Source organism: Haliotis rufescens, unplaced genomic scaffold (assembly GCF_023055435.1).
Source record: "Haliotis rufescens isolate VD_foot unplaced genomic scaffold, xgHalRufe1.0.p SCAF_9, whole genome shotgun sequence".
Classification (NCBI taxonomy): Eukaryota; Metazoa; Mollusca; class Gastropoda; order Lepetellida; family Haliotidae; genus Haliotis; species Haliotis rufescens.
The window spans coordinates 13,379,416-13,396,339 of record NW_025964383.1 but is presented as its reverse complement, the minus strand read 5'-3'; the positions used below and the strand labels follow the sequence as shown (position 1 = coordinate 13,396,339).

General features: G+C 42.1%; 1 protein-coding gene across 5 annotated transcripts in view; it reads left to right on the top strand.

Annotated features, from left to right (window-relative positions):
• The window catches only part of LOC124116167 (ATP-binding cassette sub-family C member 5-like), a 127,833-nt gene that overhangs the window by 72,583 nt on the left and 38,326 nt on the right, over nt 1-16,924 (top strand). For all 5 annotated transcript variants that reach the window (XM_048391477.1, XM_048391475.1, XM_048391476.1 and 2 more), the window contains 12 exons: nt 212-385; nt 1,588-1,650; nt 3,007-3,091; nt 4,079-4,227; nt 5,022-5,129; nt 7,395-7,518; nt 8,651-8,799; nt 10,450-10,521; nt 10,959-11,083; nt 11,276-11,348; nt 12,578-12,781; nt 16,146-16,311. In XM_048391477.1, coding sequence (XP_048247434.1) covers nt 212-385; nt 1,588-1,650; nt 3,007-3,091; nt 4,079-4,227; nt 5,022-5,129; nt 7,395-7,518; nt 8,651-8,799; nt 10,450-10,521; nt 10,959-11,083; nt 11,276-11,348; nt 12,578-12,781; nt 16,146-16,311 — 1,492 coding nt within the window. The remainder of the gene's footprint in view (nt 1-211; nt 386-1,587; nt 1,651-3,006; nt 3,092-4,078; nt 4,228-5,021; nt 5,130-7,394; nt 7,519-8,650; nt 8,800-10,449; nt 10,522-10,958; nt 11,084-11,275; nt 11,349-12,577; nt 12,782-16,145; nt 16,312-16,924) is intronic.

The window sequence follows — 16,924 nt, the reverse complement described above, 5'->3', positions numbered from 1 at the left end:
TTGCATTGTTTCTAACTTTTAAACGTTTGAGTAAAGATATAACTTCAGTCGACTTCGGTACATCCATGATCTGATTGTTTTATACATGTATGTAAATAGCATTTGCCACGGCTCTGGAAAGACAATTCCAAATCGGACATGAGAATGTCCCTACAGTGGGTACCCGGGTAACATGCTGCACTAAATCTCTTTTGTTTTCTTCTCTTTTCAGCTAGTCAATTTAGTTGGTAATGATGGCCAGCGTCTGTTCGAAGCCACTGCTATTGGTCCTCTGGTCTTTTGTGCGCCCTTCGTGTTGCTGGGAGGATCTATTTATGCTGTTTTTCTACTGGGACCTTATGGTCTTATTGGAACCTTAATTTTCCTGGGCTTTTATCCCTTTGCTGTAAGTAGCAGTGCTGTAAACAGGGGTCACATGAACGTCAAGGATGGAGTTTCTCCCAACGTACCTATGCTTGTTGTAAGAGGCGACTCAGTGGATTGGGGGACAGTGTGTAGCCTAGTGGTTGAAGCGTTTGCTCGTCACGCCGAAGACCCGGATTCGATTCCCCACATGGGTACAATGTGTGAAGCCCATTTCTAGTGTCCCCTGAAATTCTTAGATTTTGGGGACCATATATTGAAAAAGATACATGACTTTGTAGCAGCAGACTTCACGGACCGTAAGCCTGCCCTTAACTCCTAACACAGGCATTATATGAATCCATTGTTCAGTTTTCTCATTTTTAGTTTAGTCATAACTTTTTTCAAAGCATAGTCTGGAATGGAAGAGGCCATCTAGTGCCTTAAAGCTTGAGAAAGCTGGGGCGATCGGGTAGCCTAGTGGTTAAAGCGTTTGCTCATTCACGCCGAAGACCCGGGTTAGATTCCCAGCATGGGTACAATATGTGAAGCCAATTTCTGGTGCCCCCCACCGTGATATTGTTGGAATATTGCTAAAATCGGCGTTAAACCATGCTCACTCACTTGAGAAAGCTGCTTTCAAATTTGCAAATTCTGACTTCCAATCAGTCTTTTCATGGTCGGTCAAAGTCCAGGAAAGGTCGTTATGACGTGACCTGTAATGGGATGACCTCAGATAGGTCTTCAGCAACCCATGCTTGCCGTAAAAGGTGACTATGCTTGTCTTAAAAGGCGACTAACGGGATCGGGTGGTCAGGCTCGCCGACTTGGTCTATGCATGTCATCGATCCCAATTGCGTGGATCAATGCTCATGATATCAATCACTGTATTGTCTGATCCAGACTCGATTATTTACAGACCGCCGTCATAAAGCTGGAATATTGCTTTGTGCGGCGTTAAACAACAAACCAACCAACCAATCAGATCTCTGATGTTAACTAGTTTGGATGTTCACTTTCAGAGCAAAATGTCCCATCTTGGCACGTCATGAGACAAAGGGTATTTTATCATGCCCAAGTGTCTCTTTATACTGTCTGTACAAGCGTTGTCCTGCCAACTGTTTTGATATTTTGTCAATAGAAGTTCTCCTGGCTCAGCAGAAAATCTGCTTTGTAGTTCATTTCTTGCTTTGTGTTATATTTGCTGTCTTTCTCCAGTTGTCTTGACATGGTTCTTGTTTCCAGGCACTGATATCAAGACTCACAACTAAGTTTAGGAGAGAAGGAATAAAAGTGACAGATAAGCGTGTGAGTATGCCGTACATGTTCTGGGTTATAGGGTTGGGGGATCTGTTTGTTGGCCGTACATGTCCCGGGTTATATGGTTGGGGGATCTGTTTGTTGGCCGTACATGTCCCGGGTTATAGGGTTGGGGGATCTGTTTGTTGGCTGTACATGTCCCGGGTTATAGGGTTGGGGTATCTGTTTGTTGGCCGTACATGTCCCGGGTTATAGGGTTGGGGTATCTGTTTGTTGGCTGTACATGTCCCGGGTTATAGGGTTGGGGTATCTGTTTGTTGGCCGTACATGTCCCGGGTTATAGGGTTGGGGTATCTGTTTGTTGGTCCTCCGAGACACAAATCCATCAGTGGGTCCACACAACTATACTGGTGATGAATAAGTAACACTTTTTATGGGCTGCAACTCCTGTTTTTTCTTTGTCATGATGTTTCAGAGCTACTTCTTGCTCCTTTATCGGGTGAATGCTGATAAAATGCATAGAGTTAATATATATATATAACACATGATGCCATTGAGAAAGTAGTCAAATGTAACAAATATTATATTTGGGATAACACTTTCTTTAATATGAAAGACTTGGCATTACAGTTTTACCATGGTAATTTGAAAGACCTGGCATGACAGATTACCCATAGTAATATGATGACCTGGCATGACAGATTACCCATAGTAATATGAAAGACCTGGCATGACAGATTACCCATAGTAATATGTAAGTCTGGCATGACAGATTACCCATAGTAATATGAAAGACCTGGCATGACAGATTACCCATAGTAATATGAAAGACCTGGCATGACAGATTACCCATAGTAATATGAAGACCTGGCATGACAGATTACCCAAAGTAATATGATGACCTGGCATGACAGATTACCCATAGTAATATGAAAGACCTGGCATGACAGATTACCCATAGTAATATGAAGACCTGGCATGACAGATTACCCATAGTAATATGAAAGACCTGGCATGACAGATTACCCATAGTAATATGATGACCTGGCATGACAGATTACCCATAGTAATATGAAAGACCTGGCATGACAGATTACCCATAGTAATATGAAAAAAATGGGTGGACCTTAACTTCTGTTGAGTAGTATAGATGAATAATTAGATGATAAACAGATGGTACACAGATGGTACAGAGATGGTATACAGAAGGTACTTGAATATTACTTAGATGTTCTCCAATTGGTACATGAGTGATACAGGGATGATTCACAATACAATATCTGTTTGTTGTATATGTGGATGTGCAGAAAAAAATGTGTAAATTACACTGTCAGAATATCGTCCGCGGGTTGATTTGTGTAATCATGGTCCTAATCTTGTCGCCGTGTTCTCCTCCACATCCAGGTTCGCATGATGTCTGAACTGCTGACTTGTGTGAAACTCATCAAGATGTATGCGTGGGAAAAACCGTTTGCCAAAACAATATCAGGTGTGTTATTCTTCGTATCCGGTCGCAACCCTAGTGTAATATTACTGCTCTGGACTTATTCCTCTATAACAGAAGAGCACTATACCTACCCCCCGTGTTGGGATTCAGGGGCGAAATACCTCCACAGTACCTTATGTGATTGAACTCCTAAAGGAATTCTTGGGCAGTGAGGTGGCACGGGTGGCCCAATCGTCTAAGGCGCTGTGGTTCACTGTGCAGAGTTCGACCCTTGGGCATGCCAGAAACCTATGATTGTGGGTTCGAATCCTGGTTCGCCCCGATTATGTTTCTAGGTTTGTCAGCACCATACCCGTGCTCGTGGGTTTCACTGAAGTCTTAAACGTCTGAGACCTGCATAACTTCGGGCTTTCCTCCCACATTAAGCTGACATGCCGTGATAAAACTGGAATACTGTTAAAAGCGGCGTTAAACCCAACTCACTTACCCACTCACTGACCCACCTAGTCCGAGTACCCGAGTTACCCGTCCCAGCCCTATAAGAAGTACAAAGTAAGATGAGAATCTGGTGATGAAACATTTGTGACCTTGCTTATTGTGTGTCATTGTTCCGCTATGGTGCACGTTGTTGCTCTTGCCATTAACCTCTTGTTTATAAATTACTGCACATTGGACCCGTGAAGATTCTGGGGTAGAATAGGTCTTCAGCAACCCATGCTTGCCATAAAAGGCGACTATGCTTGTATGCTTGTTAAAGGCGACTAACAGGTTTGGGTGGTCAGGCTCGCTGACGTGATTGATGCATGTCATCGATCCCAATTGTGCGGATCGATGCTCATGATGTCAATCACTGGATTGTCTGGTCCAGACTCGATTATTTACAGACCGCCGTCATATAGCTGGAATATTGCTGTGTATGTAGTTAAACAACAAACAAACAAACAAAACTGCACATTGCCTACATTCAACAAGGGACGAGAGAGTTCCCAGTGTGTACAGGGTCTATGACTGGTTGTGTGTGTTGTACAGACATCCGGAGTACAGAGCGCCGGGTGTTGGAGAAGGGGGCGTACGTACAGTCTCTCAGCACATCCATTGCTGGCATGGTGCCGGTCTTCTCATCCGTCATCACCTTCATAGCCTACGTGGCCTCAGGGAACGAACTCACAGCTGCCAAGGTAGTACTGCTTACGTCATGTACATATGTGTGCTTTCGGAAATAAGTATTTATTGTCATGCGTCTAGTCTAGTCTAGTCTAGTCTAGTCTAGTCTAGTCTAGTCTAGTCTAGTCTAGTCTAGTCTAGTCTAGTCTAGTCAAAAAAAGCTTTGGGCCACTCTTTTTAAGTCTTATCTTTCATGGATTATTTTCCATGAAAGTCGGTCGGTCAAGTAAGAATAAAATTATTTTTTTTATTTATTTATTTATCTATCTATCTATCTATCTATCTATCTATCTATCTATCTATCTATCTATCTATCTATCTATCTATCTATCTATCTATCTATCTATCTATCTATCTATCTATATATCTATCTATCTATCTATCTATCTATCTATGCATTTATTTATGCATTTATTTATTTATTTATTTATTTATTTATTTATTTATTTATGAAATCCTTCTGCAGTGGAGTTAAAACTGCAGCTGGCTTCTTAAATCACTGATACTAGTGGTAGTGATGTAGACATGGAATTTATATATAACATTTTTTATTGAGGATCTTTATTACTAGTGGGAGACATAATAAAAATAAATATTTTCTGTTAAATTATTTCTTATCCAGCTGCTTTTTAGGATGGGCGGCAGGCTGGTGAAAATAAAAAAATAAAATGTGTATAAATTGTGTATGGTTTTAATAAGCGTCTGCTGTTTTCAATTTTTTTAGTACCTAGGGTGCTTATCATGCTTATTAGTACCTAGGGTGCTTATCACAGCAAATACGGTACATTTTTGGTTTCATGTTTTTCAGGCTTTCACATTTGTGTCATTGTTGAATTCGATGAGGTTCTCACTTGGTGTCCTGCCATATGCAATAAAGGCCCTGGCTGAAGTCTTTGTCTCCATGACGAGGTATAAGGTGGGTTCTAGAAGACTGCCTTTTATAAAAACCACTGGTCCTAAACTCGAGTCAGGATTTCATTTTGTAATAATATTAATTATGTTTTTGTGTTTAAAAAATACTTAAAACAATAAAGTTTGGCTTGTAGACTCAAAAGGTTTGGGTACAGACTGTCCTAGTTATGTTGCTCTCATACTCTGTGGGGGATCAGGCGAAGAATTGGTATCCAGTTTCCCATGCTTATTGCAATAGCCCACTAAATCATGGCCCAAGACCCAACACAGTCTTAGCGCTAAGTCAAACTTAAGGTATGGGAGTAACAATCATTTTAGTGCTAAGTCAAACTTAAGGTATGGGAGTAACAATCACCTTGTGCTAAGTCAAACTTTAGGTATGGGAGTGACAATCACCTTGTGCTAAGTCAAACTTAAGGTATGGGAGTAACAATCACCTTATGCTAAGTCAAACTTAAGGTATGGGAGTAACAATCACCTTGTGCTAAGTCAAACTTAAGGTATGGGAGTAACAATCACCTTATGCTAAGTCAAACTTTAGGTATGGGAGTGACAATCACCTTGTGCTAAGTCAAACTTAAGGTATGGGAGTAACAATCATTTTAGTGCTAAGTCAAACTTAAGGTATGGTGGTAACAATCATTTTAGTGCTAAGTCAAACTTAAGGTATGGGAGTAACAATCATTTTAGTGCTAAGTCAAACTTAAGGTATGGGAGTAACAATCATTTTAGTGCTAAGTCAAACTTAAGGTATGGGAGTAACAATCATTTTAGTGCTAAGTCAAATTTGAGGTATGGGAGTAACAATCACCTTGTGCTAAGTCAAACTTAAGGTATGGGAGTAACAATCACCTTATGCTAAGTCAAATTTAAGGTATGGGAGTAACAATCACTTTGTGCTAAGTCAAACTTTAGGTATGGGAGTGACAATCACCTTGTGCTAAGTCAAACTTAAGGTATGGGAGTAACAATCACCTTATGCTAAGTCAAACTTAAGGCATGGGAGTGACAATCACCTTGTGCTAAGTCAAACTTTAGGTATGGGAGTGACAATCACCTTGTGCTAAGTCAAACTTAAGGTATGGGAGAAACAATCATTTTAGTGCTAAGTCAAACTTAAGGTATGGGAGTAACAATCATTTTAGTGCTAAGTCAAACTTAAGGTATGGGAGTAACAATCATTTTAGTGCTAAGTCAAATTTGAGGTATGGGAGTAACAATCACCTTGTGCTAAGTCAAACTTAAGGTATGGGAGTAACAATAACCTTATGCTAAGTCAAATTTAAGGTATGGGAGTAACAATCACTTTGTGCTAAGTCAAACTTTAGGTATGGGAGTGACACTCACCTTGTGCTAAGTCAAACTTAAGGTATGGGAGTGACAATCACCTTGTGCTAAGTCAAACTTTAGGTATGGGAGTGACAATCACCTTGTGCTAAGTCAAACTTAAGGTATGGGAGTAACAATCATTTTAGTGCTAAGTCAAACTTAAGGTATGGGAGTAACAATCATTTTAGTGCTAAGTCAAACTTAAGGTATGGGAGTAACAATCATTTTAGTGCTAAGTCAAATTTGAGGTATGGGAGTAACAATCACCTTGTGCTAAGTCAAACTTAAGGTATGGGAGTAACAATAACCTTATGCTAAGTCAAATTTAAGGTATGGGAGTAACAATCACTTTGTGCTAAGTCAAACTTTAGGTATGGGAGTGACACTCACCTTGTGCTAAGTCAAACTTAAGGTATGGGAGTGACAATCACCTTGTGCTAAGTCAAACTTTAGGTATGGGAGTGACAATCACCTTGTGCTAAGTCAAACTTAAGGTATGGGAGTAACAATCATTTTAGTGCTAAGTCAAATTTGAGGTATGGGAGTAACAATCATTTTAGTGCTAAGTCAAACTTAAGGTATGGGAGTAACAATCATTTTAGTGCTAAGTCAAATTTGAGGTATGGGAGTAACAATCACCTTGTGCTAAGTCAAACTTTAGGTATGGGAGTAACAATCACCTTATGCTAAGTCAAACTTTAGGTATGGGAGTAACGATCTTAGTGCAAAGTCACAGTTAAATTTGGGGGTAATGATCATATTAGCGCTAAGATCACTTTGTGGGAACGTAGCCTAGTGTTCAGGTTTTATGGTGTGGCTGGAAGTGCGACAAAGTGCCCCGGTTTTGACCTTTGAGGTGCTTTCAATCACTGGTTTGCCTGGTCCAGACTCGACTTGCTATACCTGCACAGTGTGACGATGTGATGGTGTTGTTCTGCAGAGTGTGTTGTGTATGGAGGAGATCACCCCGCCCAGGTGCAGTGTGACGTCCTCCAATCAAAGAATAGCTATGCAAGATGCCACGTTTAGCTGGGGCATCATTGAATCTGCTGAGAAGAAACATAGTGAGTTTGATTTTATTTCATAACGTTTTCAGCCTTATTATTGAAGAATGATTTCTACATTTTTAATTTACAGGAGGTATTGACGTAAAAACATACTGCACACTGTGTAAATCAGCGTAACGGATTTACGCAAAGCGTGCACACCAGTTTTTACATTTGTGACTCCATCAATACAGAATCATTTTGAATTCAATTGTTATAAATACACCTGTGAAGATCCGGGGGAGAATGCTCCTGATGTCAATCACTGGATTGTGTGGTCCAGACTTGATTATTTACAGACCACTGTCACCTGGAACATTGCTGAGTGCTGCGTTAAACAACAAACAAACAAACAAATGTTATGAATAATTAATCAGCAATAATAACAGACTGCTTGTGGACGTAGCCTAATTTGTTTTCGGTTTAATGTAAATGCAATAGATTTTGCTAGGTTTCCCAATCAAATGCCACAAAATTATTTAGTGTTTTTTTTTAATACTGGAATGAAAAATTAAAAACGGGTACCATTGTTTGTTGTTTGACCACAAACAAACTCCTCTCATTACACATTTTAGTAGCAGACATTCCAGTTCTGTTTAGGGAATAGTGCCATTGCTGTTTCACTTGGAAGGTGTAGAAAGAATTGAATGAACGGTAGGAATCATATGTTGTATTTTTGTCATGGACATGGTGCTCCCACAGTTCGTCAGGATGTCACTTGGACTCTGAAATGCTGGACTAACCATAGATGTAATCAAATACATGATGTTCACATACTTATACCACCCTGTGAAGATCTGAGTTAGAAGAGGTCTTCAGCAACCCATGCTTGTTGTAAGAGGCGACTAGCGGGATCTGGTGGTCAGGCTCGCTGACTTGGTTGATGCATGTCATCGATCCCAATTGCGTGTATCAATGCTCATGATGTGTGAGTCACTGGATTGTGTGGTCCAGTCTCGATTATTTACAGACCGCGTCATAAAGCTGTAATATTGCTGAGTGTGTCGTTAAAGAACAAACAAATGTGCTTATGAATTACTTCTTTATGGTTTTATGTACAAGAACTTCTGAAGGGCTAAAGTGTATATTTTCTGATGGTAATTATGTGTATATTTTCTGATGGTAATTATGTGTTTATTTTCTGTTGAAGATCATGATAATGGCAGCGTATCAAAACCGGAGATGAATGGCGGTCACTTCCCAGATGACACAACAGCGCTGCGAGAGGCGGACGAGACCACCATGTTGGATGCTGTCCCAGAACCCAGCCTTACAGACATTACATTTGTACTTGAGAAGGTGAGTTATCTGCCCTTGCTGAGACATATGCACAGCAGTCCTACAAAGTATTAACTCTACGATGCGTCCAAAACAATACATGTATTTTTTTGTTGAATATGCACACCAAAATACAGCTGCTTTTACATTAAAAAAATATAACAATAAATGTTTGGTTCCTCGGCACAAAGTTTGATATAGAGGATATTTGGCTTTTCTATTCAAGTACTGGAAATTATTGCGTCTCCAAATTTATATGACTGCTGACCTAAGCCAAAAATGTGACTCAATATCAATGCAACTCCCCCACCGCATCACCAGTGGAATGATACATATCCTTGCCTTAATCTAATCAAACAGCAAGTAGCACCGCTTATTAGCGCTGAGTAGAGCACTTCCGTAAAAATAATAAACACTGTTTTCCTAGAAACATCACACAGTTTATATGTTTACTCTGCTGACTGGCATTAAGGAAGTTCAAAGGCAATAAAATAATTGAACCAACAACAGTTCACTGATTGGTATGCGGAGAAAGTGTCAACAAGCTTTGCACGAATGGGTAGAACTCTTGACCCCAGCAGTGATAACTCACCGGAAGCCCATTGTTGGTTGGTGTTAGTTCGTTGTTTAACGCCACACTCAGCAATATTCCAGCTATATGAAGGCGGTCTGTAAATAATGGAGTCTGGACCAGACAATCCAGTAATTAATGTCATGAGCATCGATCCACGCAATTGGGATCGATGGCATGCATCAATCAAGTCAGCGAGCCTGACCACCCGATCCCGTTAGTCGCCTTTTACGACATGCATAGTCACCTTTTACGGCAAGGATGGGTAGCTGAAGACCTATTCTACCCTGGAATCTTCACGGGTCGGAAGTCTATTTTGTGTTTCCTATTTTTTGAATGACATTGTTATATACTTGTTACAACTGCTGCTCAATAAATCGTGTTTGTGTTTATATTCAAGTTTGTATTTCCGCTGTCCAAAGTGTGCAGTGAGACCTTCTTATTGTTGATTTTCATTTGGAGACATAAATGCGAAGTTAATTAATGCGAGCAAAGACCGTTCACATTTTTTCGCATTTAATTCACGCTCGCGTTATTTTCAAGATCTACAGTAGCTCATTTCTGATGTCCGTCAATGTCATATTACATGAATATTGCTGAAAGTGGCCTAAAACCCAACTCCCTCACTCGCCCATTATAAGCCTTTGTTTTAGTGACCGCCTCCGTGGTCTTGTGGTAGAGCGTCTGCCCAGAGAGCGGAAGGTCCAGGGTTCGATCCCGGGCCGCGTCATACAAAAAGACGTTAAAAGATTGTACTTGTTGTTACCCTGTCTGGCGCTCGGCATTAAGGGGCGAAAACAAGGACTGGTCGGCTCAGAGTCAGTATACTGTGTCTGAGTGGGGTATTCATGTTAAACTGCAGCATGGTATCTCAGTGAGCTAGCACTATAAATCGGCATCAGTCCGGACTAGTACAAGCAGCCACACACACATACACGTGCATGCACGTCGCTATGTAAGTGCAATAATCTTGGACGCGACGTTAAACCCAATTTCACCTCACCTCACCTTGTTTTAGTGTTTTCTTTTCAAAGCCTTCGAGTGTGTGATGTATGTGTGTAGCTGTTGTTCCCTCCAATGATTGCTGTGTGTTTTTCCAGGGCAAACTGCTGGGGGTGTGTGGCAGTGTGGGGGCGGGGAAGACGTCTCTCATCAACGCCATCCTCGGAAGAGTAAGTTAACCTTAACTTAATAATGGCTTCTGACAAAGATTGAGAGACAAGTATTTTTCTTAAAATTAACTTTCATGGTGATGTGGTCATCAATTCAGCTGCCAATCAGAGGTGGTTATTGTGATTAGAAACCTCTGATTAACCAATCAGTTTTGAGTATTTTCCAAGTTCAGGGTCAAATCATAGTTTGCCCCTCTAAGCAAAGAGGCAGCCCTGTATTTTCGCTTTTTAGTTAGGCTTCTAATATCAATATTTTAGGAGCTAAACCTAAATTTTTCGCGCCAACAGATATCTTAAACAGATATTGTCGCCAGTTTTGTAACTTTTAGGTAGCCAAGTGGTGAGCAGTAGATAAATTTAGGTCACCAATTATAGATTTAAGTTGCATTTGGCCTCCAAAAAGGGCTGTGATGGTATTTCTGTATTGTGTTGTGCAGATGGATCTGCTGAGTGGGAAGATCGCTGTCAATGGCAGCATAGCTTACGTCCCCCAGCAAGCCTGGATCACCAACACCACCGTCCGGGAGAATATCCTCTTTGGGCTTCCATACAATGAGAAACGGTAAACAGAATTTTTACATTATTATGATATTTATAAATTAATATTTTTATGATTACATTTAGTTCTTTCGATCACTTACATATGAAATATCTTTTTAATCAATTTCCAAAATAACTTGTTTTTGATCAATTTATTCCCTGGTTAGAAACCTAAGCGGCATTGTGCATAAAAGCAATGACTTATTTGTTTCAGCTACAATGAGATTGTCAGAGCCTGTGCCTTGAATACGGACTTCCATACTTTTGTATCTGGTGATACAACAGAGGTATGAATCTTGCATTCAGCAATTCGGGTCTGGGCCAGAACAGGTCCCAAGCAAGTTACGGTCTCGGACGAATTCTGCAATTTCGCGTTCGCAGAATGATTTTCAGAAAATGTAACTTACTGCAGAATTGCAGAAAAATTTGATTTTGGATTTTTTTTCATCAAACATAAAACATGACCCAAACATTTAACATATCATGCAGACATACAAAATACAAATCCTACAATAAAACAAAAATAGAAGATCAATGTTCATGATATCAATCACTGGATTGTCTGTCCACACTCGATTATTTACAGACCGCTGTCATAGAGCTGGAATATTGCTGAGTGCTGAGTTTAAACAAACAAACAAACAAACAAACAAACAAACCAAAACATCCCCTCAGAGGTCCCAGGTCCACAGTGCTCCTGGCTTGTTGCTGGCGTCAGGTTGCCAGGGTCAGGTTGCCAGGGGTGACTGATTGTTGGGCAATTCTTGAAGGTTTTGGCTTGTTGCTGATGCTATCAAATACAGGATTGTCTCTTTCCTACTTGATTATTAACAGGCTGCAGTGATATTGCTCCCCCTCCCTCCCTCCCTTCCTCTCTCCCTCACGGGCCTGTGGCCTACATGTATACACAATAAACATGTATATATACTTGCCTTGCCTTATTTCCCACTCACTCGCTCACTCACTCACTCACTCACTCACTCACTCACTCACTCACTCACTCACTCAAACATGGGTTTGTGACCAACAATGAACCTTGGTATATATACTTACCTTGTCTCATTTCCCATTTTCTCACCCTCTCACTCACTCACCCATGGGCCTGTGGACAAGAAAAAAACCTGTATATATATACCGTATTTGACGCAATAAGCGCCCCGCTCTAATAAGCGCCCACAGCGACATTTGCTTGGATATCGGCTATTGAACAATCCCAATCAGAACCCCTTCCGAGTGATCAATGTACACAAGACTTATTTATTCGCGTATAATATGCACTTGTGTGTTCTATGCACCCTAATTATGGGCATTTAATTCTGGAAAAATATATCTGTCGTACATAAACGTTTCAGGCTGTCGGCGTAAACCACAAAATTTATCTTTCAACTCTGTTTTTCCCACCAAAATAACATTCTAATAAGAGCCCCCTATTTCTTATTTTGAGAGCGCCCGGGGCGAATACGGTATATATATATATATACTCACCTTGAATGATTCACTCACTCTTCTGGTCCAGATTGGAGAACGGGGTCTCAACCTGAGTGGGGGACAGAAGCAGCGGATCAGCATGGCTCGGGCAGTGTACAGCGACAGTGAGATCTACCTGCTTGACGACCCTCTGTCTGCTGTCGACGTCCACGTTGGACAACACATTGCCAATGAAGTTCTCCTGAAGATGCTGAAGGGGAAGACCGTGCTGTTTATCACGCATCAGCTCCAGGTGAGTCTCTTATGACACACAAGACTCAGGTGGGTCTATTATTGCCCATCTGATCCAGGTGGGTCTGTTATTACCCATCAGATCTAGGTGGGTCTGTTATTGCCCATCAGATCCAGTTGGTCTGTTATTGCCCATCAAATCTAGGGGGGGTCTGTTATTACCCATCAGATCTAGGTGGGTCTGTTAATGCCCATCAGATCCAGGTGGTCTGTTATTGCCCATCAAATCTAGGGGGGGGGGGGGGGGGGGGTCTGTTATTACCCATCAGATGCAGGTGGGTCTGTTATTGCCCATCAGATCTAGGTTGGTCTGTTATTGCCCATCAGGTCCAGGTGGGTCTGTTATTACCCATCAGATGCAGATGGTCTGTTATTACCCATCAGATCTAGGTGGTTCTGTTATTACCCATCAGATCCAGTAGGGTCTGTTATTACTCATCAGATCAAGGTGGGTCTGTTATTACCCATCAGATGCAGATGGTCTGTTATTACTCATCAGATCCAGGTGGGTCTGTTATTACTCATCAGATGCAGATGGTCTGTTATTACCCATCAGATCTAGGTGGGTCTGTTATTACTCATCGGATCTAGGTGGTTCTGTTATTACCCATCAGATCTAGGTGGTTCTGTTATTACCCATCAGATCTAGGTGGGTCTGTTATTACCCATCAGATCCAGGTGGGTCTGTTATTACCCTTCAGATCCAGGTGGGTCTGTTATTACTCATCAGATCTAGGTGGTTCTGTTATTGCCCATCAGATCTAGGTGGTTCTGTTATTACCTATCAGATCCAGGTGGGTCTGTTATTACCCATCAGATCCAGTAGGGTCTGTTATTACTCATCATATCTAGGTGGTTCTGTTATTACCCATCAGATCCAGGTGGGTCTGTTATTACCCATCAGATCTAGGTGGTTCTGTTATTACCCATCAGATCTAGGTGGTTCTGTTATTACCCATCAGATCCAGTAGGGTCTGTTATTACTCATCAGATCTAGGTGGTTCTGTTATTACCCATCAGATCCAGTATTGATCTGATACTTCTCTTATACAACCAGGAGTATGGTCACACAGATGTAGTTAGTAATGACCAGGTATTATTTTAGTGTTTTGACAACTGGCCCACCTGGTCATTAAAGCATGAATATTAACTCAAGATGTAACTCAATACCTGGTTCAGTGTTCTGACTGTACTCTGGTTCAGTGTTCTGACTGTACTCTGGTTCAGTGTTCTGACTGTACTTGTAGTACCTGGTTCAGTGTTCTGACTGTACTCTGGTTCAGTGTTCTGACTGTACTCTGGTTCAGTGTTCTGACTGTACTTGTAGTACCTGGTTCACTGTTCTGACTACTTGTAGTACCTGGTTCACTGTTCTGACTACTTGTAGTACCTGGTTCACTGTTCTGACTACTTGTAGTACCTGGTTCACTGTTCTGACTGTACTCTGGTTCAGTGTTCTGACTGTACTCTGGTTCAGTGTTCTGACTACTTGTAGTACCTGGTTCACTGTTCTGACTACTTGTAGTACCTGGTTCACTGTTCTGACTGTACTCTGGTTCAGTGTTCTGACTACTTGTAGTACCTGGTTCACTGTTCTGACTACTTGTAGTACCCGGTTCACTGTTCTGACTACTTGTAGTACCTGGTTCACTGTTCTGACTGTACTCTGGTTCAGTGTTCTGACTGTACTTGTAGTACCTGGTTCACTGTTCTGACTACTTGTAGTACCTGGTTCACTGTTCTGACTGTACTCTGGTTCAGTGTTCTGACTACTTGTAGTACCTGGTTCACTGTTCTGACTACTTGTAGTACCTGGTTCACTGTTCTGACTGTACTCTGGTTCAGTGTTCTGACTGTACTTGTAGTACCTGGTTCACTGTTCTGACTACTTGTAGTACCTGGTTCACTGTTCTGACTACTTGTAGTACCTGGTTCACTGTTCTGACTACTTGTAGTACCTGGTTCACTGTTCTGACTACTTGTAGTACCTGGTTCACTGTTCTGACTGTACTCTGGTTCAGTGTTCTGACTGTACTTGTAGTACCTGGTTCAGTGTTCTGACTGTACTCTGGTTCAGTGTTCTGACTGTACTCTGGTTCAGTGTTCTGACTACTTGTAGTACCTGGTTCACTGTTCTGACTACTTGTAGTACCTGGTTCACTGTTCTGACTACTTGTAGTACCTGGTTCACTGTTCTGACTACTTGTAGTACCTGGTTCACTGTTCTGACTGTACTCTGGTTCAGTGTTCTGACTGTACTCTGGTTCACTGTTCTGACTACTTGTAGTACCTGGTTCACTGTTCTGACTGTACTCTGGTTCAGTGTTTTGACTGTACTTGTAGTACCTGGTTCACTGTTCTGACTACTTGTAGTACCTGGTTCACTGTTCTGACTACTTGTAGTACCTGGTTCACTGTTCTGACTACTTGTAGTACCCGGTTCACTGTTCTGACTACTTGTAGTACCTGGTTCACTGTTCTGACTGTACTCTGGTTCAGTGTTCTGACTGTACTCTGGTTCAGTGTTCTGACTTTACTTGTAGTACCTGGTTCACTGTTCTGACTACTTGTAGTACCCGGTTCACTGTTCTGACTGTACTCTGGTTCACTGTTCTGACTACTTGTAGTACCTGGTTCACTGTTCTGACTGTACTCTGGTTCAGTGTTCTGACTTTACTTGTAGTACCTGGTTCACTGTTCTGACTACTTGTAGTACCTGGTTCACTGTTCTGACTACTTGTAGTACCTGGTTCAGTGTTCTGACTACTTGTAGTACCTGGTTCAGTGTTCTGACTGTACTCTGGTTCAGTGTTCTGACTACTTGTAGTACCTGGTTCACTGTTCTGACTACTTGTAGTACCTGGTTCACTGTTCTGACTGTACTCTGGTTCACTGTTCTGACTTTACTTGTAGTACCTGGTTCACTGTTCTGACTACTTGTAGTACCTGGTTCACTGTTCTGACTTTACTTGTAGTACCCGGTTCACTGTTCTGACTACTTGTAGTACCTGGTTCACTGTTCTGACTGTACTCTGGTTCACTGTTCTGACTTTACTTGTAGTACCTGGTTCAGTGTTCTGACTACTTGTAGTACCTGGTTCACTGTTCTGACTACTTGTAGTACCCGGTTCACTGTTCTGACTTTACTTGTAGTACCTGGTTCACTGTTCTGACTACTTGTAGTACCTGGTTCACTGTTCTGACTTTACTTGTAGCACCTGGTTCACTGTTCTGACTTTACTTGTAGTACCTCGTTCACTGTTCTGACTTTACTTGTAGTACCTGGTTCACTGTTCTGACTTTACTTGTAGTACCTGGTTCACTGTTCTGACTGTACTCTGGTTCACTGTTCTGACTACTTGTAGTACCTGGTTCACTGTGACGAGGTGATGTTCCTGAAGGAGGGCCAGATAGAAGAGAAGGGCACCCATGACGAGCTGATGCAGCAGGACAGGGAGTACAGCGGGCTGATCAAGATGTTCTACACCGAGCAGATGGAGGAATACGAAGAAGCTGATACTGTACCCACAGGTCAGTGCAGGGTGTCATGTTGGGGGAGGTGGAGTATCTGTAGCCACAGGTCAGTGCAGGGTGTCATGTTGGGGGGAGGTGGAGTATCTGTAGCCACAGGTTAGTGCAGGGTGTCATGTTGGGGGAGGTGGAGTAACTGTAGCCACAGGTTAGTGCAAGGTGTCATGTTGGGGGAGGTGGAGTATCTGTACCCACAGATCAGTTCAGGGTGTCATGTTGGGGGAGGTGGAGTATCTGTACCCACAGGTCAGTGCAGGGTGTCATGTTGGGGAGGTGGAGTATCTGTAGCCACAGGTTAGTACAGGGTGTCATGTTGGGGGAGGTGGAGTATCTGTACCCACAGGTCAGTGCAGGGTGTCATGTTGGGGAGATGGAGTATCTGTAGCCACAGGTCAGTGGAGGGTGTCATGTTGGGGGAGGTGGAGTATCTGTAGCCACAGGTCAGTGGAGGGTGTCATGTTGGGGGGAGGTTGAGTATCTGTAGCCACAGATCAGTGCAGGGTGTCATGTTGGGGGAGGTGGAGTATCTGTAGCCACAGATCAGTGCAGGGTGTCATGTTGGGGTAGGTGGGGTATCTGTAGCCACAGGTCAGTGCAGGGTGTCATGTTGGGG